Source organism: Panthera uncia, assembly GCF_023721935.1.
Source record: "Panthera uncia isolate 11264 chromosome D3 unlocalized genomic scaffold, Puncia_PCG_1.0 HiC_scaffold_8, whole genome shotgun sequence".
Lineage (NCBI taxonomy): Eukaryota > Metazoa > Chordata > Mammalia > Carnivora > Felidae > Panthera > Panthera uncia.
In genome coordinates this window covers 31,252,540-31,278,862 of record NW_026057586.1, presented here as the reverse complement: position 1 = coordinate 31,278,862, position 26,323 = coordinate 31,252,540, and the positions used below count along the sequence as shown (strand labels likewise).

Genomic DNA, 26,323 nt, shown 5'->3' with positions numbered 1-26,323 from the left:
TCTTGCTTTAGTGTTACCTCATGTTCCCCAGAACACGAAAGAAAAACTATTAAAACCAGTAATTACTTTTCTTACATGGAAAATACATCGTGTTTGTAGCATTGTTGAAAGAACTGTTCCCTCTTTGAAGGAAGCTCTTTCTTTTTCTTGGCACTTTTGGCTAATGTGTTTCATTCTTTTCTGTATAGAAGTTCGTCATGCTGTTTGAGATTTCAAAACCTTTTCAAAGCCTCCTGCTGTGGAGGAAGAACATGTTTTAAAAAATGATGTCTTAGGTTTGATGAAATTGGAAGCTTGGGCACTTGGAAGCACTTTTCAGTGGGAAGAGCACTGTGGTATGAGTCAGAGACTTGGCCATCCCACTGACTCACAGAAAATTTGAGCCCGTAAAATCAGAAGTTTAGAAAGGATGATTTCTATGTAGGTCCTGTGTAGCAGCTATTCATACTCTGTTATTCTAAGAATACTGAAATAGCAAATGATCAGGATTGTTTATCTAACTGGATTTTACAGTTATCACCTTAGTAGAGAATAAACATGTGATCATCTGTTTGCAGTTGTGAATGAGCTGTGTTCATGTCATTCCTTCTGTGATCTGTATGCCAAAAGTATTATTCCGACCTGCCTATTATGCATGATATGGCTGTGCTCTTAGATTTTATTTTTGTTGTTGTTGTTTGATTCGTACCTGTTTCTTTAGTTACACCTTTTTCAGGCTGGCTTCCTGAGTCTGTGTCTCTTGTCTCATACCAGAGACAGTATACTTTGGTATTTGTTATACCTGAACTTAAAATTATACTTCCATATTTCTTTTGCTCTGAAAATTGTGCCACAGTAGCTCTCTTTCCCCCTTATTCTCCTGCCCCTCTCATTTTTCTGGTTCCACATTAAAAAGTTTGTTCTGTTAGATCGGCATTCTCTTCCACAAAACACTTTGAAGTTGTCTTTGGTACAGTACATTTTTAAGAACTGGGAAAAAATGTGTATGATTGTGTTTCCATTTGTATACAGTAAGAACAGATTTTAGATACAATACTCGAATTTCTCACACTACCATTTTAAGAAAATAAATAAGTATTCTAGTAGAAGAGACTTAAATGGTTAGAACTGAATGGTTTATTTCTTGTACTTTGATTTTCCAGCCAGTGAATTTACCATGATTGTTTCTAATTGTTGAGAAGGCAGTTGGACTCAGAGTAGATAGGTGCACATAAATCTTAATAATAGCAAAGCATAGTTACCATGCATTGTACCCATGAGCCAAAATAAATAGCACAGAGACAGTTTTCAAAATGCAGTGTAAGAAAGTCTATTCGGTTATAGAAGTGCTTCAGTCTTGGCTGCCTGGGGATAATGGGACAAGAGGACTGTGAAATGAAGATGAACTACTTAAATGACTTGTGAAAAGATGGTGTTCGATTATTATTAAGCAAAGAACCTCAAACTCCAGCTGGACTAAATATTTTTATTCTCACTTATTGCTTGCTTAACTATGAAGTTTGTATTATAACTGCAATATGAATAACTGAAGTTTAAAAGCCTGATTTTTAGGTTGAATATTTTTAAGTCAAACCCTTTCAGAGGGAGTTTAGTGGAATTAACCTCTCTAATGGTTTTACATCATTTTGTGAACATGCCTAGTTTTCCTTTGAGTAAATGCTTGTGAGAAAAGGAAACAAATTGGAAGTCTTCAGTTTGGTTCTTATTTTTTAAAAGTTGGATTTCTTAGACTTAGCAGGGAATAGGGAGAAATGAATGCAATAAAATATACTCCTCTCCCATCCATTTCTTCCTAATTATCTTTTCTACCCCAGCTCTACATTTTCCTATTTAATATTTACAAGTATAGTATCTTTCTGTTTGAATTGATTTGTGAAAATAATCAAAGGCCAGACTTCTGCAGCATTTATTCTACTTTCATTGTCCATGACCCAGCCTTTTAATGATTGTGGGCCTTACTTGAGCAAATTTGCCCATTGTTCCCATCTGCTGCGTTTTTCAGCTTGTCATATTGTAAGAGTTTTATGACTAGGATGCATATCCACCTGGGGTTTTGGATGTGACTACCAAGCTTCAGTGTTTGATTTATATTTGAATCCATGTCTTTAGACATGAAAGGTTAGTGCAAAAGCATGCCTCTCCACTGTCTCCTTTTCATTTTAGCAGCTCTGCTTGATGCCTTTGGAATGTGCTTTAGTTTCTGTCAATTTGATTAAGAGGAGGCAAAGAGAAAGTAACCCACTAGATGAAAAATGCTTTGTGGTCTGTGTGACACAGATAGGTTGGGGAAAGTTGAGTGTATAGGTGAGCATTGTGACAGTGAAGTTGTGGTAAAGTGAGGTGATGTTTCAGGCTGACCCTAACATTGTCTGCATGGAGTCATTCTGGGTCCAGGGTCCAGACTTCAGGTCTATAGCAGTAGGATCTGGATATTTTTAGTTCATTCAGGAGCAGTTAGTATCTTGAGAATAGGCTCATGCCAATCAATTTAAAGAGTTATAATCTAGAGCTGTACTGTCTAAAATAATAGCCATATTTCACAACTAGCAATTTAAGTTAATAAAAATTAAATAAGATTAAAAATTCATTTGCTCTGTTACCATAATCACATATCTAAGTGTTCAATTGCCACATGTGGCCAGCAGCTATTGAACAGTGCAGATATGGAATATTTCCATTATTGCCAAATGGTCTGTTGGATAGCACTGGCCTAGAGTGCCAATTTACTAATTTGTAATGGGCTGGTAACCATATTATTATCTTTCTGGTAACCATGTAACTTGTATCTGCTACCCAGGACACCATTTTTTAAGGTACCTTGGAAATTAAATTAGTCTTCAGGAGATTGTTGATTTCTTTTTTTTTTTTTTTTTAATTTTTTTTTCAACGTTTTTTATTTATTTTTGGGACAGCGAGAGACAGAGCATGAACGGGGGAGGGGCAGAGAGAGAGGGAGACACAGAATCGGAAACAGGCTCCAGGCTCTGAGCCATCAGCCCAGAGCCTGGCGCGGGGCTCGAACTCACGGACCGCGAGATCGTGACCTGGCTGAAGTCGGACGCTTAACCGACTGCGCCACCCAGGCGCCCCAGGAGATTGTTGATTTCTTAGTGAGCCATAAAGGAGCTAAGCCTGAAGGAGCTAGAAAGTTCTGTAAGTCATTTCAGTTTGGGGAAATCTTAAAAGGACTTTCTCTCTCGACATTAACTTTTTAGTTGCAGCATTACTTGAATATGCTGTCTACACTACGGTCTTTTGAGTAAACGTTGACACATTATCATGGTTACAAAATAATCTTTTAAAATTAAGACCAAGGTAACAACTTTTCTGCTGACATAATTTCATGAAGTGGGATTGAGGCTATTTATTTTAGATTATTTTATAGTACTCTTTGACCTGCTGAAACATTTGCCCTTGAAAGAAAATATTTTACATTGAATGCATTACATTGCATGGGTACTAGTCTAAAGGCTTTAATTAGAGGAGCTCACTGAGATTTTTTTTTCAAGTATATGGAAAAGTCCTGTTTTTTTAAAATGTTTTTATAAAACTAAATTTATTCAATGTAAGGGACTTTATTCTAAGATTGTGTTCTTTCTGTGCTTTTGAGTATTAAAATGACCCTCATTTGACAGTAGCATTTAAAAAATGACTATGCTTGGCAAAATAAGATTTGGGAACATCTATAACTGTAAAAAAATTTAGTTGACGTGCTATATTATATTGGTTTCAGGTGTACAACATGGTGATTTGGCATTTATATACTTTGTGAAATGCTCACCACTATAAGTGTAGTTACCATCTGTCACTATATAGTTATTGTAGCATTATCTGTCTCTATCTCCATCACCATCACCTGCTGTACTGAAGGCACACTGCTGTATGTTGGAGACAAAAAAAAAAGTTATTGGGTTGATGCTGTCATTATTCATAGTGCCATTATGAGTAATAATAACTAATAATGATAATCAGCTTGCATGTATAAAATGTTTAATGTCTATAAAGCCCTTTAGCATAGATTGAGAACTAAAATGGAGAAGTGGTAAAAATCATGGCTTTGGAGACTGTTTTTCATTCAGATTTCGGTTGTCTTTTGTTTAGTTGTGATCTTAGGTTAACTACTTAACTTTGTCTAAGCCATGAAATCCTCATCTGCACAATAGAAATAATACTTACATCTACTTTCTTCAGTTATTGTGAAGACTAAATCTAAATGAGATAAAATAATTAAGGATTTAGCATATTGCCAGGCATCACTGAGCATTAATAAATATTAGCTGTTGTTATTACTTTATCTTACGTGCCTTCATTTGATTCTAATGAGTATAATGATTAGACACTGTACATATTAGAAAATGTACCAGACATTGTTTTTAAACTAACGAAAAGATGGAAGCTTAGAGAAGTTAAGTGATTTGCTTTAAGGTGTCGCGTTAGTAAGTTGAATCTGGACCTAAAATCAGGTCTTTAAATTCTTCATGTAAATGTGTTTCCAAAGGTAATTATCTTGCTTTCTTAAGATTTAAAACTTGTGAAGGATTTTTTTTTTTGTACGGAGAATATGTTTTTCTTATCAGGAAGATTAGAATTGAAAATAGAAGAGACAGAGGGAGTAAGAAACTGTATATATCTGGAGGTACTCACTCAGGTATGGCATAAAAAAAGATGGTGCCCAGGAACTTAGTAAACAGTGACTTGCCTGTGGTCAGTACCTATGGCAAATGTGTGCCATGAAGGAACTAGAGTTATAAATGAGACTTGTGACTTCAGTTGTTACCAATGCATAAGTTAAAGGTAGTAAATAACAGTCACTCTTAAGATTTCTTTCACCCATAGACCTCAAACAGCTAAGGCTTAAGCGGAAAGGAAACACGATAGTGAAGAGGATAAGTGTTGTTCAAAGAAACAATATGGTAGGAACTTCAGGGTGCAGATGCATGTGAGAATCCTTTGCTAAAGATAAAAGAAGGAAACAGATGCTGATAAAATTGTGAAAACATTTCAGACCTGTGGAGAGGAAGGTGCTGATAGTTTCTTTGTGTGATCACAAAAAATGATACAGCTAGAAAGTTATTAGTGGTAATGAAGTCTCATTTGTGCAGCCCAGGCTTTTGTCAAAGTATTGCTTGATCACTGGGTAATTTTTTAGAAGATTAAGGAAAAAAGGTGTGGCTTCTCTAGCATTAAGTTATTATCAATACGAAGGAACCAGTTGGTGAAAGGGGAATAATAGGAAGTTTGGAAGAAACTAAGGATGTCTCATTATACCTTGAGATTGCAGTTATAGCCAAGGAATGGGATATTGGATCAAGAGTGGGGTTAAGAAAACAATTTCAACTAGAATGGAGAAAGGCAAGACATTCTGGTGATTTGAGAATCTAAAAAGGAAGACAGCCCCAGAGAATCAGTGATTCTCAAGAGGTGATTTGGGCTGGGCATAAGAAGGATTTATGACAGGAATTGTTTTGAAGAAAAAGTCCCTAAAGATAACAATATTTATATTTAAAAAATATTTTAAATGTATTTAAATAAATACATATTTAAAATATATTTTAATAAATATATAAATAAATTTTATTTTAATACATTAATAAAATAAATTTAATAAATAAATATTAAAATATATTCTAATAAATATATAAATAAAAATATATTTTAATAAATATATAAATAAAAATATATTTAAATAAATATATATTTAAAATATATTTTAAATATGAATATTGTTTTGTTTTGAAGGCACTAAAAGCACATGAAGAAGTAGGTCTATGTGAGACAACCTAACTGAATTAGTTGAGTTTCATCTTCATCAAAATGTTCTTTAGCCTAAGGGAGTTAACCAAGTAAGTTAAGTGGTAATTGAACCCTAGGAGTGGTGAGAAGAGGTAGTAGAAGGCACTCACAGGCTGTAGATTAATTCAGTTTTCCCAGCCCTGCCAGGTTAAATGCCTGGGTTTTAAAATTACGCATGTGTACAGTTATGTTTTTAATTTTTATTTTAAAACAATTCAAATAAAAATAATACTGTAATGGACACCCATGTATTCATTGTTAAGATTGAACATTCAACATTTGCCTTGTATCACAGTGTTTTAAAAAAGGACGAAAAAAACCACAGATACTTGTTAAAACTTCCCTCATTTTTTTTGTTTGTAATTGCTTTTGTAAACTTAATGCTGTTTTTGAAATTTATCCATGTCAATATATGTAGCTTGAGTTCTTTCATTTAAACTGCTGTGTAGTATTCCATTGGATGAATAAATCAGTTTATTTGTTCTCCCAACAATTTCAGCTTTTTGTATTATTAATAGGGCTAAAGTGAATGTCACTTATTGCCCACAAGTGATTTCTTTAGTATAGAAATCTAGGAGTGAAGTTGTTGGATTTCAAAGATTAACATCCATACATTTTCTTTTCCATTTATTTCTAAATTTCAGGTAGTTTTGTTGCTATTGTATATATTTTCTAAGGAGTGTATTTTTAGATTGGTAAAAAGGAATTTGGAATAACATTGATTCCTGTTTATTGACCTTATGTTCAGCAACAATTCTGAACTCATTGTTTCTAATAGTTTGTCTGATAGTTCTTTTGACTTTTCTATGTGATAATCATCTTAAAAAGTTTTAATTTCTTTCATTTATGTTTTTCTTGTATGGCTGGTACATGAAGCTCTGGTATAGTGCCTAACAGAAACAGTAGTAGAGGCATCCTTGTGTTCCTTCCTGACTTTAGTGAAAATGCTTCTTAGATTTAACCATTTGATAAGATATTGGTTACCACTTCCTCGTATATTTTTTAAAAATCAGGTTAAGAAGGTCCTCTTTTATATTACCAAAGCTTTATGCGATGCATGTGTTGAAACTTACCAAAAAATTTTTGGGATCCTTTTACCAAATGTTTTTTACAAAGCAGTTAGTGTAGAAGGCCTGAGGGCTGCTATTTTTATGAGGTCCTGCCTGCAATGTTGGCCCTTGGCTGATGTTCGAGAACTTGGCTTCTGAAACATTACCTAGCTGGTATAGATGTATAACTGTGCCTAGGCTGTCTGTACATTGTGATTGATGGTGAACACCTGCCTTCTTCCTAGGAGTCTAGAACTTTGGTAGGTGATAGCAGAGAATGCCTGTGTGACTAGCCCTCTATAAAAACTTCTAATCTCAGTCTCAATGGGCTTTCTTAGGCTGCATTTTCCTTGCTAGAGAAAGAAGCATACCCAAGTATGTTTCTTTTTGGACAGGGGAAGGAAGGTATAGGAAGCCTGTGTATGGACTTTTCCAGACTCTGACTTTTCTGTTTCCCTTACTGAACCATCTAGCTGTATATTCTTACTGTGTTGCTATAATAAATCTTAGCTGTGATTACAACTGCCTCTGAGTCCTGTGAATTTGTCTACTGATTTTGGGGACCCTTGATAACACTCAATAATGTAATGGATTACACTAATAGGTATTCTGTGTTAAACTGTTCTTGCATTCTTAAAATAAATCCTGTTTCGTCATGATACGGTTTTTTTTTAATTCCTTGATTCATTTTGCTAATTTTATGCTGAAGTTTTGCATCTATATTTATAAGTAAGAATTGCCTATAACTTTCCTTTCTTTGACCTTATTGCTCTAATTTTACTATCATGGTCATACTGATTTTAGCACGTTTTGTGGATCCAGATTATGAAACCACTTGAGTTTGAAAAAGGGGAATAAAGGGGGAAGAATCACTCTACCTAATATTAAGGCATACATATGTTTGTGATAAATAATGTATTATTCTTTTTTTGTGTGATTTCTTGATTTATGTTTAATGTTTTTATATTATTGTTATATTTTGAAATAGTTGTTTAATTTTCAATAACATATTACCTGAATTTCAGACAGATGTATTCCAGTTTGCTATGACTATTGATTTTAGCTTTCATTGGATTGTAATTGTAGATTGGAAACTCATCTCTTACGAGACTTACCTTTCTAAGTTGTTATACCTATTTTACTGTTACTTCATATGTTTTAGCTGTTTGTTGTGGGAGGATTTTCAGTTTTTCTTAGTCTTCACATTATTGAAATTGGAACTCAAAACCAATGTTACTTGCTTATCTGCTGTTACCGTTAGACGAATGTAGAGAACAGAAGAGCTATTTTGGAAAACTGAGATTGGCAAATGTTTTGGGTTTTAGAAATACGATTTAAGAAAGGAGTTTGTGATAGGCTGGACATCATTTCTTGTTACAGATTTGAGGACAGATTATCAAATTGATGATTTAAATGTGTACTTGCATAATGGTATTCTCTGGTTAGATTTTGGAGACATGAGAAACATGGAATTATCCATGGAGATGGTTTGAAAAATGAAGGCATTGCCTTTTATTTTATGCTTTTAAAATTAATAGAACTATCAAAACTGATGGAAGATTTAAATAGTAATGAGATACATTATAACTAGGTAGGAAGACTGGCAGTCAAAACCTCTGATTTATAGCTCTCACAGTTCATTGCATAACCAGCTATTTCTGCATTTGTAGATGTTTTTCATTGCTAAAAAGTGGTCATTTGGACTCCATTCTCTCTGTTTTTATAGGAATCATAAAAATGCCCTTATTATTGTGATTGTTATCATCATCATCACAATGAAAAACAAACAATTGAAACTTGACCACATAGTAATGAATACAGTAGAAGTATTGTCATGCTCTCAAAAAAAATGAGAACCCCATTTATGTATTTTGTCTATAATAATGTACTTTAGGGGCAACTGGGTGGCTCAGTCGGTTAAGCATCTGACTTTGGCTCAGGTCATGATCCCAGGGTTCACAGTTCGAGCCCTGCTTCTGGCTCTGTGCTGACAGCTCAGAGCCTGGGGCTTGCTTCAGATTCTGTGGGGGAGGGGCAGGGAAATCTCTGTCTCTGTCTCTTTCAAAAATAAATAAACATTAAAAAAATTATAATGATGTACTTTAGTGACAAGAAACCAGCAAAGCCAAAAAACTCCTATTTTTAAATGTTTACATTTTGGGGGAAGGAAAACAGTGGTCAGAAGTGTTAATGGAAAAATTTCTTACTTTAAAAATGAAAAAACAGAATCCTGCTATAAAATTTCAGTTAGGCAGAAGCATCTCACTTTGGCTTATTTCCTTCCTTAGATCTTTTGTAAATGACAGTAATAAACAACAGAATTATGATGACAGCTGCTGAAATTACTCAAGGCTATGAAACATTTTCAGTGGCACCACTGACATCATCAAAAATACCTCTTAAGTACAGGTTTTTATATAAATAATATGTGTAACTTTTATAAACATACCTTATATGATTTGATTCTGTGTTGCTGTTCTTTTTTGTCATGAAAGAAAGATTTGGGAATCTCTTCTGAATTTGGTAGATGGTATATATGGTAGAATCTAATGCTATATGGTAGAATCTTCTTTATCAATCACTTTGGTTTGCTTACTGTTGTCTGAGACTGTCAAAGCTTTTAGATTTGTCTTGAAAGCAAGGGTAGCAAGTAGACTAAATTAGTTTTTGTCAGTGTAAGATTGAGCCCTAAAAGAATATTGATTGATGTTCTATAAATCTGTTGTCTGTCTTTACAGCGATAGTTGCTGCCAGAAAAATAGGAAGTAACATGCTTTTAAGAGTAGATTAATCTCTGAGAAATTTAACCAAATGAAACTTTTATGATGCAAAAGCTACTCTTCCTAAATAAGATTTACATGTAAAATTTCAAAGTAAAATTGAAGATTTGTAGCTAAGATTTCGTTAATCAGGAAGATAGAAGAAACTTTTTTGCTTCCTAAGAAAAAATACATAAGTGTGTGTGCTGAGTCTCTAACACACATACACAGCTGCTTTTTTAATTTCAGTAGTTCACATGAATTCATATATACAACTGTATTTGGTCTTGAATTATAAATTACTATATGGTTTGTATTTGATTTGATACAGGTAGGACGTATCGTCTTATGTTTATGGAAGAATTGTACGTTTTAACAATAGAAATTTATGAGCTGTGGTGCATCATGTGAATGCATTAGCTGGCCTATAATGGTATTCTGTTCAATGAATATTTATTAATTTAGCTCAGTTCCAATCTAGGCTCAGGGAATTGTTAGAGTTGAAAGAGTTATATTTTGGCCTTTACATTGAGGGAATTTAGAGGAAGAAGATACAAGATAGTGGAATTAAACACCATTTATATGATCATGGAGGAGAAAAATAGTCTTGTATCTGGTAGTAGCAAGCACTTTTATTGGTCAATATTCTCATAACTGTTTCAAGACAGAAATTTTGATCTTTTCACATAGGTTCTGTGAATCTGAAAGTTTTCTGTGTAGTGATGGAGCAGAGTAGGTTTTTTCGTTTGTTTAATATTCCAGTGGCAGGGGAAAAAACACAACTTCACCATTTTTTCCCCCTTATATCCCCTAGAGAGCATATGTGTATCTGGCCCAGGCATTATCTATCATATAGCTCCTGTTTTTTGGGGGGTGGGAAATTCATTTATTTCTAAGAGTCCTCGTAAAGTTTCTTGACATGAGTAAGGTTTGATACATAAAACCTATAAATTTCTCTATATAGGGGTTTTTAGTAAACTACATATTGAAAAATAGTAGTTTTTAATTTACTCAGTTCTTTACTTGGACCTAGTTGAAAGGCTTTTGGAAGAAATAATTTGAGAGAGAACAATTATGTTAATGCCTGGTTTCTATTTTAGGTGATCAAATTAAATTATTCTGCTATGTCTTTAAAAAAATTTTTTTTAATGTTTATTTATTTTTTATTTTTTTAAATGTTTATTTATTTTTGAGACAGGGAGAGACAGAGCATGAACGGGGGAGGGTCAGAGAGAGAGGGAGACACAGAATCTGAAACAGGCTCCAGGCTCTGAGCTGTCAGCACAGAGCCCAACGCGGGGCTCGAACCCCCGGAATGCGAGATCGTAACCTGAGCCGAAGTCGGACGCTTAACCGACTGAGCCACCCAGGCGCCCCAATGTTTATTTATTTTTTGAGAGAGAGAGAGATACAGAGCACAAGCAGGGGAGGGGCAGAGAGAGAGGGAGACACAGAATCTGAAGCAGGCTCCAGGCTCTGAGCTGTCAGCACAGAGTCTGATGCAGGGCTCGAACTCACGAACTGTGAGATCATGACCTGAGCTGAAGTCAGACGCTTACCAACTGAGCCACCCAGGCACCCCTGTGATTTTTCATAAATTGGGGTCATATTGTCTGTGTGTTTAATTGAGTCCCATTCTTGCACTTAATGTGTTTTTTAAAATTTGTTCCAGGTCATTTAAGAGACTTCTACCACATGATTTTTTTCTTTTTTTTTTTTAAGTTTATTTATTTTGAGAAGGAGAGCCTGTGCAGGGGAGGGGCAGAGAGAGAGGGAGAGAGAGAATACCAAGCAGGCTCCACACTGTCAGCAGAGAGTCCAGTATGGGGCTTGAATTCAACGAACTGTGAGATCATTACCTGTGCTGACAATTAAGAGTCAGAGGTTCAATCGACTGAGCCACCCAGGTGCCCTTCTACAACATGATTTAAAAAAAAATTTTTTTTTAAGTTATATAGTTATTTTGAGAGAGAGAGAGTGCATGCATGAGGGGCAGAGAGAGAGAGGGAGAGAGAGAATCCCAAGCAGGCTCCACACTGTCCACGCAGATCCTGATGTGGGGCCTGAATTCAAGAACCACAAGATCATTATCTGAGTGAAAACAAGAGTCGGATGCTTAACCGATTGGACTACTCAGGCACCCCTCTAATGAAGTTTGGGGTGATGGTGGGGTTCGTGGGGTCCAGAGCCAATGACCAAGAAAATTCTTGAAGATGTCTTTGGTGAAAAAAGGTGATTTTATTAAACCATGGGGATAGCACCCATTGGCAGGAAGAGCGACACTGTAGGTGTGGCGGGGGGAGGGCGGGTTTGTGGGGGAGGTGGTGACCATTTTATGGTGTTAGGGGAGAGGGGGTTTCCAAAGAGACTTTGACATGCTAAAGACTTACTGGAGGCCTAACTGTGGTCAAGCTAAGGTTGTTTTTCCCTCTAGCAAAGCATTAACATTGAGACAGTAGGGAGTTCCTGGACTTTAGGCTATGATGGATGGGATTGCCTTTTTCTGGTAAACTGATGGAGACTCTTATGAGTTTAACCATTTGTTTTTTTGTCCTTTCCCATTTTTGGGTAGCCATGAATGTCCAAGAAATATCATACTGTCCCACCTGGGAGGGAAGGTGCTGTTAGCCTGCACCTTGCCCTCAGCTTGCCCCATGCTCCCTCATCACCTCTACAACATGATTTTTAAAGACTACAGGAATTTGCATGCTGTGGATGGATATGCCATAATGAATTTCAGCAGTCCTCTATGGTTGAATATTCAAAATGTTTGTGAATCTGTGCTGTTGTAAAGCCATTATCCACTTTAAATTTTCTGTTGGCTTGAATATAAAAAAGGAGGATTGTTCTGAGTCATTTTTAGATTGCTAATTTGATTTGCTCATATACTATATTTCCATGTTATCAGACATAGTCATAAGGTATATGTGGGTGCTTAAAATCAGAATTAAAGTTTGGTGTACATCTTTGAATTCTTTTATTTTATCAGTTATATTCTGTCTTAGGTGTTCATCTTGTTTTCCAGCTACATACTAAACTCTTTATGCAATCATGTCATCTCTAATGTTGCAGGATTTTTTACCTCAGCACCCAGGTTGTATTGTCTCTCCACTTCGAAGAATGAAGAGATGGACACACAATAAAATTAGCTGCATGCAAAAGTTTATTAAAGTATGAGATCAGAAAGGAGGAATAGTATGAACCTCTCTTTACAGAGAGGGGGCATCTGAAAATGAATGCCTGAGACTATAGGCAAGGGACTTTGTATTTGTTCCAAATACTCGGAGCCCAGCAAGAGACCAGCTACAAGCACTCGGGAATCAGAAAAGACTGTTTATTTCGCACCTGTGCTGGCCAGTGGGGTCACTTCCAAGGGCTGAGCCTCCATTTTGGGTTTTACTAATCTTTTATACATATGTGCTTCCAGGTTGGGTGGGACTAGTATAGTCAAGCTTCTGGTTCCTGGCTGCTCACTGATGCAAGAGGCAAGCAAGGTTGCAGAAGCCAGAAGCATGCAAGGGGAGTATCTGACCTCCGACATCTTGCTGGCTCTTCTTCCTTGCTTTTACCAGCTTTCCTTCTCATGTTTTACAAGGTTTTTGTTGGCCTCTTTCCTTTCCCCTTGTTCCTTCTCAGACTCTATCCTTATTGGCTTGGTAACTCTAAATGCCTAGTCATTCCTTTTTAATTGGGTTTTTGTTGTATGAGGGGTGGTCTGTGGCCATACTATTCCTTGTGGGTCATTTATGGTCTACTTATTTTTAGTCAGGTCTTTTGTCATAGAGAAGCCTGAGGTGGGGAGGAAGAGGGGGGCAAAGGGGAGGGGTAAGTGGTGTCTGTCACATTCTCAGGAGGAACTTTATGTCTGAGGGATTTTGCTCTAGATCCAAAGCTCCCAGCATTGTTTTAAAATGTGTGTTTTTCCTCCACCCAGGGACCTCAGGTCCTAACCTTTCCCTCTCTGCCTATTTTATCCTATCTTTGCCTATCATATTAATAAATAAAAGTAATCCCCTTTCATGGCACTTGTGAACTTAGGCCATGTATCTGATATTGTTTGATAAATACATGTTGATTGATGTCTTTTGTAAAGATAAAGTAGGTGTATGAATATGGAAGAAATTGGCCAAGGAATATTTGTAAAGCAGAAATCCTTTCTCTCCATTTTCCTTGTGAGTGAGTCTCTTCCTCCTCCTCCTCCTCACAGATTCCTGGGCGGACTTGAAATAAACATTGCTTTTTAGTCCTTATCCTTTCCTTTCCCTCTTTAGGCTTTAAGTGTAGTATCTACTATAAGGAAAAATCTAGATATTGATGAACCTCAAGAAAGCGGATTCCCAGTAAGCGTCTTATGTATATATAGATCTTTCTACCCTCCACCTTAAAGATAACTTGATTTATTTAATTAAATGTTCACTGAGGACTACCTTCCTCCTGTTTCTTGAATGCCTGAGCATATCAAGCTTATTTTGATGCTAACAGCCATTTCCTCTGCCCTGGAGGTTTCATTCTTTTTGTTTGGCTGATTCCTTTATGTTTCAAGTGCCTGCTTAAATGTTAGGTGCTTTGAGAAGCCTTCTTAAGACTACCTATTATTTTGTGTCACAGCACCCTGTTCAGTACTTTTACATCAGTGTGTCAATTTGTTGATACACATATAGACATTTACCATATGATTGACTCACCCCTTCCTACCCTTAAGTTCTATGAGGGCAGGAACTTCTGTTGTTCAATATTCTGTGCTTCCCTCCAGAGCAGAGGACCTAATGGAAGTTTGTAACTTACAATAGCAATCAAGTACTATATATTTATGTTGAGAGTATATAAATGTTATGCCCAGAATTCGTGATCCCCAAAAACCACCAGGGAGCCGAGTCTGATGCAAAAGCAAAAGAGCCTTTATTCGAGCTAGCTCGAGCTCAATCCCCTACCTGCACCGACGCAGCAGTGAAATACCGGGGAGAGAGAGCGGGAGTTTCAAAAGCACAAAGGTTTTATTGGGGTCTAGGGGTAGTTGGTGAGGTAATGGCTGTGGCCTCAGCAGATTGGCTGGGGAAGGGTCGGAGTCCTGTAAAGCAGGTCGCCGGGCGTGTTTTGATCTGGAAGTTTGAACGGGTGAGTGGGAGGTTACTCAAGGGGAGGAGGCGTGGTCAAGGTGAAGGACACAGAACAAGATGGAGTCGGCAGGCATAGGCCCGCCCTTTCAATAAATACTACGGAAAAGTGACCCGATGGCATGAATCATTCTTCTCTTCAATTTCCTTTTGAGTGTTACCCCTTTCCCTGATACCGTGTTTTCCATCCACTCCCCACAAGTCTGAAGCAGAATTCTGAAGTATACAAACATTTGTTTTCCATCTATCACCCTTTTACATTAGAAGGCTTTTCAACAGATATATTCATTGAGTAAGTGCTAGGTTCTATCAACCCTCATAGTTTTAGTACTCAGGAAGCTTATAGTCTAATAGAGCAGATAGAAATATATCTAGTAAAACAGATAAGGAAAGATGAACGGTGAGTTGTGATCACGAAGTCGGTATTCCTAGGGATGACTGTCAGATTTGGCATTTGTTTTCCCAACTGTTCTTAGTTCATATGCAGGGCAGCAAATTGGCCTACTTTTAGTTCTGTTCTTAGTACTTGTATTGAACACCTACTAATCTGAGACCTTGTTTCTGCCTTCTCATTACATCTGATAATACATGGTTGGTTAGTCCTCCAGGCAGTTTCTTGGGCATGTTGTTACTTGCTTCTTACAGATTTTTTTTTTTTTTATTTAAATAGACTTTAAAATCCATTGCTGTAATTTTGGAGAAGTTAGAGCTAGTAATTTTGCTATTACTTCTATGACAGTGGGTTTCTCTCTGAATTATCTGTGTTTTCTAAGTTTCTCTGTAGAAACCTGTGTTCCTTAAAAAGTGAAAATGACACTTTCATTGATTTGTTGACCTATCTCCTTCCTAGGATGGGCACCCTAGTGAGGATTATTTCTTTACAAGCAATTTGAAACAGACTGTACTGGTTTTATCCTGCTATTTAACAGAATGCAGATTTGCTCCTTTGAAAGATCTAGGTTACTGACATTTCAGACCCAAAATGAAATATAAGTTTAAGTTCATTTTTTAAAAAGTTTATTTATTTTGAGAGAGAGAGAGAGAGAGAGAGAGAGAGAGAGAGAGAATTCCAAGTAGGCTTTAGGCTTTGCGCTGTCAGTGCATAGCCTGATGCAGGGCACATTGCGGGGTCGATGTGGAGCTCAATGTGGAGCTCAGACTTAGGAACCATGAGATCATGACCTGAGACAAAGTCAAGAGCTGGATGCTTAATGGACTGTGCCACCCAGACGCTCCTGTTAAAGTTCATTTTTGTTTTTTAGTTACTGTGAAAGTTCCCAGACTGGAGACAACCAGCAGCTTTGGACTGGTGAAAATCACCCAAGTTTGTCTCCATTGTTATCAGCACCTATAAGAAATGAAATGACTTAGATTATGGTCTAATTATGATAGTTGCTTATATTGTGCATAGTGCTTTACAATTTTATAAAATTTTATAAAACTTGTAGTAAAATTTTTTTCCTCTAATATTTAATCATTTCATCCATGTTGAGTCTTCAAAGTAAAATGCCTTTATAGTTTGAAGAACAAAAGGGGTGACTGGAGTATAGTGTGTAAGTTGTAGGAGATCATTTTGGAGAGGAAAACAGGCCTTAGGAATTGTGATAACTAATTCTAGACTTTGCCTATTGCTTGAAATCTAGGTAAGAGTTGACTGCCTTCTGCAGAGTCTCTCCCACTGCTCTTTTGCAATTGAGCAATCAACTGTGTTGTACACGTGGGCTTTCCAATAAGTGCTGTGCTAACTAGTCTCTAAAAAACACCCTCAGTGATGCCTCCTGATACTTCTACCCTTCTGTTCCACATTGGGATCTGCATTAGTGCTGTGACTCATTTTAACTGATACAGTTCTGCTGAAGTGATGCTATGTCTCTTCCAGGCTTAAACCTTAAGACAGTTTGATAAGCTTCTGTTTCTCACTTTTGGGACAGTGAGCCATATGTGAGAAGTCTGGGTATCCTATTGTACTGACTATATTGAAAGACTACCTGGAGAGGGAAAAGCACTGAGAGTAGATGCAGAAAGAGAGAGGCCCACCCATCCTCGTTTCCCAGTTGAATGCACTTTTTCCCACAAATGTATTAAACATGTGAGTGAAGCAAGCTATCATGAACATTCTAGCTCCAGCCACCAATATGACAGTAGACTGTTGAGACACTGGTAGGCCAATAGAAAAAAAAAATCTAGGTGTCTCACAAGAAGATGGCTTCTTGACTTCTCGAAGTATCAGAAATAAAAAACTGAATATTGTTTTAAGGTACTCAGTGCCTTAAACTGAGTGCTTTGTTACGTAGTAATAGGTAAATAGTGCAGATGGCTAGTAGACATTTTAAATGGCAACTTTCTAATTCTGCAGAAATTATAAAACTAATTCAAACAGAAATATCTAGAATTTCTTGCAATCTCAGAGTCTGATGCAGGAGAAAAACTGGTAAGCAGTCATAGTCTAAGTGGTATCTCTCTTTTGGCAGTCACTTTTGCATTCAATGGAAACAGTGATTTTTCCATGTCAGGGTACATAGTATTCCATAATGTACACGTACCATAATTTACTTAATAGTTTAAGATGGGCATTTACATTTCTTTATGTCTAAATTTTCTGTATTGCAAATAAAGATGCAAAAATGTGAATTTAGGATAATTAAACTTGTCCTCGTGCTTTACCAAGTTTATGGTACTACCATCTTAACCATTGACATTCTTTGTTATAAGTTTGAGAATGGTCACCTTTACTATTCAAATGGGGACATTTGCAATATGCCATATAGGAAGTAATATGTATTAGTAGACATGAATTCTGGAACTAATGAAAATGACCCCAGAAAATTTATGATTTGTCTGATGATTTAGTAAGGGAAAGAAGGAGCCCCACCACATTCTCCCACATCTAAACTTAGCCTGCTATTGCTAATTCTTTCCTCAAAGGAAACTAGTAGAGAATCAACCGCAATAACATAAATATGAAATCGGTATTTAATAAGTTACAAAAATTAGTTGAACTTAAATGTCTTACTAAGAGTGCATATTAGAGTGGGTAACAAAACCTGGTGGAAGGAACATGGACTTCGGGATCATATAAACCTGGGCTTTAACTCCTCATTTTGCCGCTCTACTGTAGTGGTTGATAATCATCTGCAAATTGGGGTCAGAACTATCTATTTTATAGTGTGGTTAGGTTATAAAAAGTGCCAAAAATTTGGTGTGTGAATAAATGTTATTTTCCTCTTCCTTCTTGCTATGTATGTCTAGGAATATAAACTCTAATTACTGGTTTTTACCATTACTTTGTTCATAAAAGCAAAGCATGTAATATGACCCTTTATATTTTCATTAATTTTAAAAACCAGTTTGGAACATGCTGCAAAGTGTGTGCGAATATAATTCTTTATAGACTACAGGAAATAATATTAACTGTCGTATTTTGCATCCATTATCTCTGAATTTTGGGAGTAGGAGTAGAAGTTAATACTTTCATCTTGTAGATATGGGTTCAAACATTACAGATTGGTAGCTATGCTTGTAGTGAGCATAGCATAATGTATAGAACTGTTGAATCACTATGTTGTACACTTGAAACTAACGTAACATTGTTTATCAAGTATACTTCATGGAAAAAATGACGAGTTAGAGGGGCGCCTCGGTGGCTCATTGGTTGGCTTAGTCGATTGAGGGTCCAACTCTTGATTTCCACCCAGGGTTTTGGAATCATGCTCCATGTCAGACTCTGCGCTGAGCATGGAACCTGCATAAGATTCTTGCTCACTCTTCCTGTTTCTCTCCCTACACCTCTCCTCCTCTGCTCATGCATACACGCACTCTCTTTCTCTCAAAAAAAAAAAAAAAAGACAGTTGGAAAATGGAGTGCTAGGATTATAACCCAGGTTCTCTGGCTCCTAGTCTAGTACTCTTTAGGTCATATTGCCCAGTGTTCTTTTGGTTCTCTTGTAACTAATTCTTAGTCTCTTTCCATGATGGTATCATATTTGTTTAATCTTCAACAAGAGCCAATGAAATGCTTAGTCCCTGCTTTGTATGAGGAACTGTGCCAAGCACTTATGTTGCCTTATCCATTTTAATTTAGAGATAACCTCAGGTGAAAAGGAACTTGAAAGCTAATCTGATATTTTTATATTAGAATAATCCTCAAACTTTTTGTATGAAGTTACTTTTTTTTCACTCCTGAAACAGTATGACCATGTAGTCATGATAAGAATCCCTTAATTGAAGAAGATAAAGAATATTGATGGTGAAAATTTTTAGTTCCTTGAGACATAATAATTGATGGAAGTGTTTGGCTTCCTTGTAGGCATACCATCATAACATACATAATGGGAAAGAAAATGACTGGTAGAGTACCATGTAAGGCTTTGCCACCCAGTTTTGCTTTATGCTATGAATTTGTTCAGAACGAAAGAGGGGTTTTGATACATGAATAATGCTGTGTTTAAATTATACTTTATAAGACAAAATCTTGTTCCATTTTGAGGACCTTGGAAATTGTCTTGAATACTCTGTGTATTTGAAGTGTCAGTGTATTATTTAATTTCTGAAACCAAGGGTAGATTGGTATGTATATAAGACCTTCAGAGGACTCAACCAACTAACTGCAACTGTAGAAATTATTTTTTCTTTTAAAAAAATTTTTTAAAAAATGTTATTTTTTAAATGTTCATTTTTGACAGAAAAAGAGAGCTGGAGTGGGGAAGGGACAGAGAGAAAGAGGGAGACAGAATCCCAAGCAGGTTCCAGGCTCTGAGCTATCAGCACAGAGCTCACTGCGGGGCTTGAATTCATCAACGGCAATATCGTGACCTGAGCCGAAGTCGGATGCTTAACTGACAGAGCCACCCAGGTGCCCCAAATGTTTGTTTATTTTGGAGTTAGAGACAGCAGAGCAAAAGCCTGGGAGGAGCAGAGAGAGAGGGAGACATGGAATCTGCAGCAGGCTCCAGGCTCTGAGCTGTGAGCACAGAGCCTGACTTGGGGCTTGAACCCATGAACAGTGAGATCATGACCCGAATATAGTTGGACGCTTAACCGACTGAGCCACCCAGGTTTCCCTGGAAATTATTTTCTTACTGCTAATTGTTTTTTATTATTAATTCCTTTATCACTTCCTTTCAAAATTAAAACACACATGCATACCTATGCACTGAAATCTTGGAGTATTAAATTATAGGCCTCAGAGAAATACCTTACTGTGTGTAAATGATTTTTTATAGTTTTTTTAGATTGAGAGGAAGGAAATAGACAAGGTAGTTTATTTCTCATTTGAGAAACTATTCTTAAAAAAAATTTTTTTTAACGTTTATTTATTATTGAGAGACAGACACAGAGCATGAGCAGGGGAGGGGTAGAGAGAGGGGGAGATGCAGAATCTGAAGCAGGCTCCAGTCTCTGAGCTGTCAGCACAGAGCCTGATGTGGGGCTCGAACCCACAAACTGTGAGATCATGACCTGAGCCGAAGTGTGTTGTCTAACCAACTGAGTCACCCAGGCGCCCCAAGAAACTATTCTTATTATAAACCTGTCTCTTTGTAATGAAAATATAAGAAATGTAGAACATGGAGATACTTTTAGGAAAGGCTTCATTATTTTTTTAACATGTTTAGATTGGCAAATTATGGACCTTTAAATAAAATGTTTGAAAATTGTTTTTCTCTAAAAATCGTAGATGATTAGTCTCTAGCCAAGTCCATCTGTTATCCTGATAGTTGTGTATGGTTTCTGTTATGTATAGGAACGTGTCAAATGTGAAGGTGACATTACTATCCATTTTTTAAAAGACTTTTTAAATATTTTATTTTTGTAGAGAAATATTAGGTTCATCGTGATATTAATAGGAAGATACAGAGAGTTCCCATATACCCTCTGCCCCCATATCTGTGTAGCCTCCCCCATTATCAGCATCCTCTACCAGAGTGGTACATTTGTTTTAATTGATGAATCTGTATTGACACATCATAATCACCCAAAGTTCATAGTTTTCCACAGGGTTCACTTCTGGGGTTGTATATTCAGTGGACTTGGACAAACGTATAATGACCTTTATCCATCATTATAGTATTGTACAGAGTAGCCTCACTGCCCTAGAAGTTCTCTGTTCCACCTATTGATTCCTCTTCCTCCGCAAACCTGAAGCAACCAGTTATCTTTCTATTGTCTCCATAGTTTTACCTTTTCCAGATGTCATATAGTTGGAATCATATAGTATGCATGCTGTGTAGTTTTTTTCAGGTTGGCTTTCTCATTTAATAATGTGCACTTCAGGTTCCTCCATATCTTTTTATGGCTTGATAGCTCTTTTCTTTTTAGTACTGAGTAATTTTACATTGTGTGAACATACCACATTTATTTATTTATCTATGAAGGACGTTTTAGTTCTTCTAAATATTAGCAATTATGAATTAAGCTGCTATAAACATCCATATGCAGACTTTTGCGTGGACATATTTTCAACTCCTTTGGGTGAATACCAAGGAGTACATTTCCTGGATTTTATGGTAAGAGTATGTATATTTTTTTATTTTATTAAGTTTATTTATTTGGAGAGAGAGAGAGAGGGAGCAGGGGTGAGGCAGAGAGAGAGGGAAAGAGAGAATCCCAAGCAAGCTTCATGCTATCAGTGCAGCACCCAATGCAGGGCTTGAACTCATAAACCATGAGATCATCACCTGCGCCAAAATCAAGAGCCAAACCCTTAACTGAGCCACCCAAGTGCTCCAGATTATGTTTAATTTGTAAGAAACTGCCACACTGTCTTCTAAAGTGGCTGTACTATTTTACATTCCCCGTGTAGCAACCAATTTCCAGCAGTGAATGAGACTTCCTGTTCCATTTCTGCATTTTCTTCCTGTTCCATTTCTTCCTGTTCTTTATCTGCATGTGGTGTTGTAGGGTTTTACAGATTTTGGCCATTCTAATAGGTGTTAAGTGGTATCTTCTTTTTTTGTTTGTTTGTTTTTCTTTTCTTTTTTTTTTTTTGAAGAGAACGAGCACCAACAATCTCAAGCAGGCTCCACACCCAGCACAGAGCCTGGTTCGGTGGCTCATTTTCATGACTTTGAGATCATGACGTGAGCTGAAATCAAGAGTCAGACACTCAACGGACTGAGCCACCTAGGTGCCCCAAGTGGTATCTTGTTTTAACTTGCATTTCCTTGATGACATATTGATCATTTGCCATCTATGTGTTTTCTTTGATGAGTTGTCTGTTAAGGTTCTTTGGCACATTTTTCTTGATTAAGTTGCTTATTTTCTTACTAAATTTTAGGAGTTCTTTGTATATTTTTCAAAACAGTCCTTTATCAGGTCTTTTGCAAATATTTTCTCCTAATCTGTGGCTTAGTTTCTCATTTTCTTGACAGTGTCTTTCACAGAGCAGAAGTTTTTCTAATTTTAATGAAGTCCAGCTTGTCAGTGATCTCTTTCATGGATTGTGCCTTTGTATTGCATTTAAAAAAAATCACCTCCATACCCAAGTTCATCTAGTTTTCTCCTATGTTATCTCCTAGGAATTTTATAATTTTGCATTTCGCATTTAGGTGTATAATCCATTCTAATTTAATTTTTGTGTGTAAGTTCTGTGTCTAGATGCATTTTTTTGCATGTTGATGTTCACTTGTTCCATCACCATTTGTTGAGAAGACTGTCTTTGCTCCATTATGTTGTCCCTGTTCCTTTGCCAAAGATCATATGTCTGTCTTTATGGAGTCTAGTTCTGGGTTCTGGGTTTTGCTTACATGATTTATTCATCTATTCTTTTGCCAAAACCAAACTGTCTTGATTACTGTAGCTTTATATTAATCTTGAAGTTGGGTAGTGTCAGTCCTTCAATTTTGTTCTTCTTCAGTATTATGTTGGCTATTCTTGGTCTTTTGCCACTCCATATAAACTTTAGAATCAGTTGACATCTACAAAATGTCCTGCTGTAATTTTGACTGGGATTATATTGATTCTATAGATCAAGTTGGGAGATACTGAATATCTCTCCATTTATTTAGTTCTTGGATTTTGTTCCACAGATTTTTGTAAGTTTCTTCATGTAGATCATGTTTTGTTCGATTTATACCAGTCTCATTTTTGGGGTGCTGATGTAAATGATACTGTGTTTTTAATTTCAAATTTGACTTATTATTGGTATGTAGGAAAGGGATTGACTTTCATATATTAACCTTGAATCATGCAACTTTACTATATAATTGCTTATTAGTTCCTGGAGTTTTTTTGATCTTTCTTTATTTTCTACATAGATAATCATGTCATGTGCAGATAAAGACAGTTTCATTTCTTTCTTTGAAATTCTTATGCCATTTATTTCCTTTTTAATGTCTTATTGCACTTTTTCCCACTATTATGTTGATGATCATTACCACTTTTATTCTCCTTTCTGTGAAATCTATGTTAAAATTTTCTTCATTGTATTTGTTCTGCAGCTCACCAAAGCTCATCGACAAGGACACATGGTGAAAGTAGACTGGTTGGACAGATTGACATTTAGAGAAATAGAAATGATAAATGAGGTGGGTTGTATCCCTCGTTTTTTGCATTTTGTTTTCTTACAAAATATTTTTTCCATATTTCTAACTCAAACTTTGTTTTTTTTTAACTTTATCTTATCATGAGAGAGCATGTGCATGTGTGCATGAATGGGGGAGGGGCAGAGAGAGAGGAAGATAGAATCCTAAGCATGCTCTGTGCTGCCAGCATGGAGTTCGACCTGGGGCTTGATCCCAGGAACCATGAGATGGTGACCTCAGCTTAAGTGACTGAGCCACCAGGCAGCCCTCTAAGTCAAACTTTTTGAGAAGCATTGTTTATTGACAGATAACTTACAAATGTGAGAGCATTGAGGATAACCTGTAGTTGTGAGTTCTATGGTAATAATTGGGAAATTTGAGATACCTGTTTTTCTTTAATTTTAATGTTCTCTCAAACCATGAAGTAGGTATAAGGTATCCTTAGTGTACTGAGTATTATACAAGTGAAGCCTGTGTTAAACTTGATGCCTCTCTTGGGTGTTCTCTTTCTCCATTTGGCAGCATATATTTATGTTCAATTCAGTATTGGATTCTTTCAACCCAGTGCTACCTGTTTATTTCAGTAATCTTAAGTCATTGTTAGTAATTCTCCCCAGTTAAGATACTGTGTGTATTATGTACTATGTACAGCACTCTGCACCCTTTGTAAAGTTACATGGTTCAAAGTAATTTGTTTGTTTTTTAATCTTGTTTACTGGCCCAAAATATGTTTAATTAAAAGATGGCTTCCGTGAAACTCCGAAAGTTAGAACAAAATTTTCTTTTCTTTTTTATATATTTGCACTGACACACTACATGTTTGGCCTAACATTCTGTGTCTGGGTAATAGAACAATTATTTTAATCACATTAGGAGAAAGGAATTTCAATTTTTGTGATATGCCTAATTTACTGTGATTACCACAGGGCATAACTGACTTATTTTATATTCTGTGAATGTTTTTTTAGCAGGTTGAAAGAGAGAAAAATTTTTTTTTTTTTTTTAACGTTTTATTTATTTTTGAGACAGAGAGAGACAGAGCATGAGCAGGGGAGGGTCAGAGAGAGAGGGAGACACAGAATCCAAAACGGGCTCCAGGCTCTGAGCTGTCAGCACAGAGCCCGACGCGGGGCTCGAACTCACGGACCGTGAGATCATGACCTGAGCTGAAGTCGGCCACTTAACCGACTGAGCCACCCAGGCGCCCCGAAAGAGAGAAATTTTTAATTTACAATGAACACTTATAAAAGTTAAGTTCTACTATAGTTTATTTAAAAAAAAAAGAGTGTTTTGTTTAACAATACTTACATTCAGTATGAATAAACTGGGCATCTTTTCTAAATTTATTCATAATACATTTTCATATTGAAACTGAAAGAAAAATTTATTTTTTGAATTTTTATAATAGTTACATTCCTAAAATAGTTAAATCAGTGTTTTCATTTTTCTGTTCTTCAACTTAGATACCCTTGAGTGTAGAAGAAGCTGTGTCACAGCTTACTTTGTCCAGCCTTACTCACCTTCCCTTCTTTAAAAGATAGGACAGCATTGCCATTACCATAATTAGACTATTATATGCTTCATAAAGCTGAACAATTTAAGTGACTTCTTTAGACCTTTATGATTTTATACATACAGATTTAATACCATTTTTAAAACTGGGTTAAGACTTATCACCCTTTTAGACTTCATTTTATTTTCACTTTATTATTGTCCTAGTGTTTGCTTTTTCCTTAAGAGGACACATTTATACATGCAATATTTTTTTATGTTGGCGAAAAGTAACTATTTCCCAGTATATTTAAAGTATATTGATAAAAATGTATAAATGATTGCCAGTTATCTTAAGACCATTTGTGAATTGTGAATAACTTGTAAAGGTTGTATCTGGGAAGCTCAAATAGCTTCTGTCTTTAATTATATACTTTACTTAATTTACATACTTAGACATATGGTTTAAGGATAAACAGTTATTTGCTTAAATTAGAAGTACAAAACATCTTTATTTCTGAAATAAAATAGTTTTCATAAAAATGTATATAAAATACCTTCCAAGATTTTATATAATATAATCCAAACTAGAATAAACCAGAAATGTCATTGACTTTGAGGAGGGAGTTATAGGAGAATAGTAGACACTACTTTATAAAACAATGGTGCTATATAAAATAAAATAGCAGTACTGTATAAAACAGTGTGTTTATAATAATGCAATAAAAATTTACTACATTTTAAGTTGTACTTGATAGGTCATGTATTACTGAATTGGAAATAATGATGTATTACTGATCCTTTAAGGGAATGTTGAAGATCATTATTTTTCATAAAAATCTTTTTTTTTTTTAGAGTGAAAAACGAAGTTCTAATTTCATGTACTTGATGGTTGAGTTTCGATGTGTCAAGTGTGATGATAAGGAATATGGTATTGTTTATTATGAAAAGGTATTTGTCTTGGAACTGTTTATAGTCTCTGAAGTAGAGGGGAGGGGAAACATTAAAAAAAATTACTGTTGTACCTGCTGAGATGAATTATTTGGTTGCAGGATAGCAGCAGACAGCTGTCAGCCACAGCTGTTTGTGTATACACAAATCAGATCATATAGCTACAACAAGATTACAAAAACCGATCATTCATGTAATGGAGTTCTGGGTTCCAGAATTCAATAAATATGCAACAGATTAAAAACTTTTTGATTAATTGTTTTGTAAATTGACAAGTAGGACATTAAAGCAATAGCTTTGTTAACAATTGATATTCATTTGAAAAATAAAAAGAATAATTTTTTAAGTGATAAGGTGTTGAAAATTAAGGGTATACTTCTTATTTGAGTAAGCATATATAATGTGTTGGAATTGTATATGTGATCCTAACATAAGTATGCTTATGAAAGCCATTCTAAATATGTATTTTTTATATATAATTAATGCAGAATTAAGAAAACTATGTTATCTGACTGAGTGATAACAAGTACGCACTTATGGATTTGTTCTGGTCTGCTCATTATGCAGAAGAAAGTACTTGTATATTTGATATGTAGCTAGATGAAAAATAACTGTGCCTTTAATGCTTGTTGAAGGGTCTTAATTTA

The 26,323-nt window shown here is 35.9% G+C and overlaps 1 protein-coding gene across 1 annotated transcript in view; it reads left to right on the top strand.

The window, feature by feature from the left end:
* PIK3C3 (phosphatidylinositol 3-kinase catalytic subunit type 3) overlaps nt 1–26,323 on the top strand; it is a 142,934-nt gene that overhangs the window by 19,926 nt on the left and 96,685 nt on the right. Inside the window, exons 5-6 of the mRNA XM_049620173.1 lie at nt 23,151–23,237; nt 25,581–25,676. Coding sequence (XP_049476130.1) covers nt 23,151–23,237; nt 25,581–25,676 — 183 coding nt within the window. The remainder of the gene's footprint in view (nt 1–23,150; nt 23,238–25,580; nt 25,677–26,323) is intronic.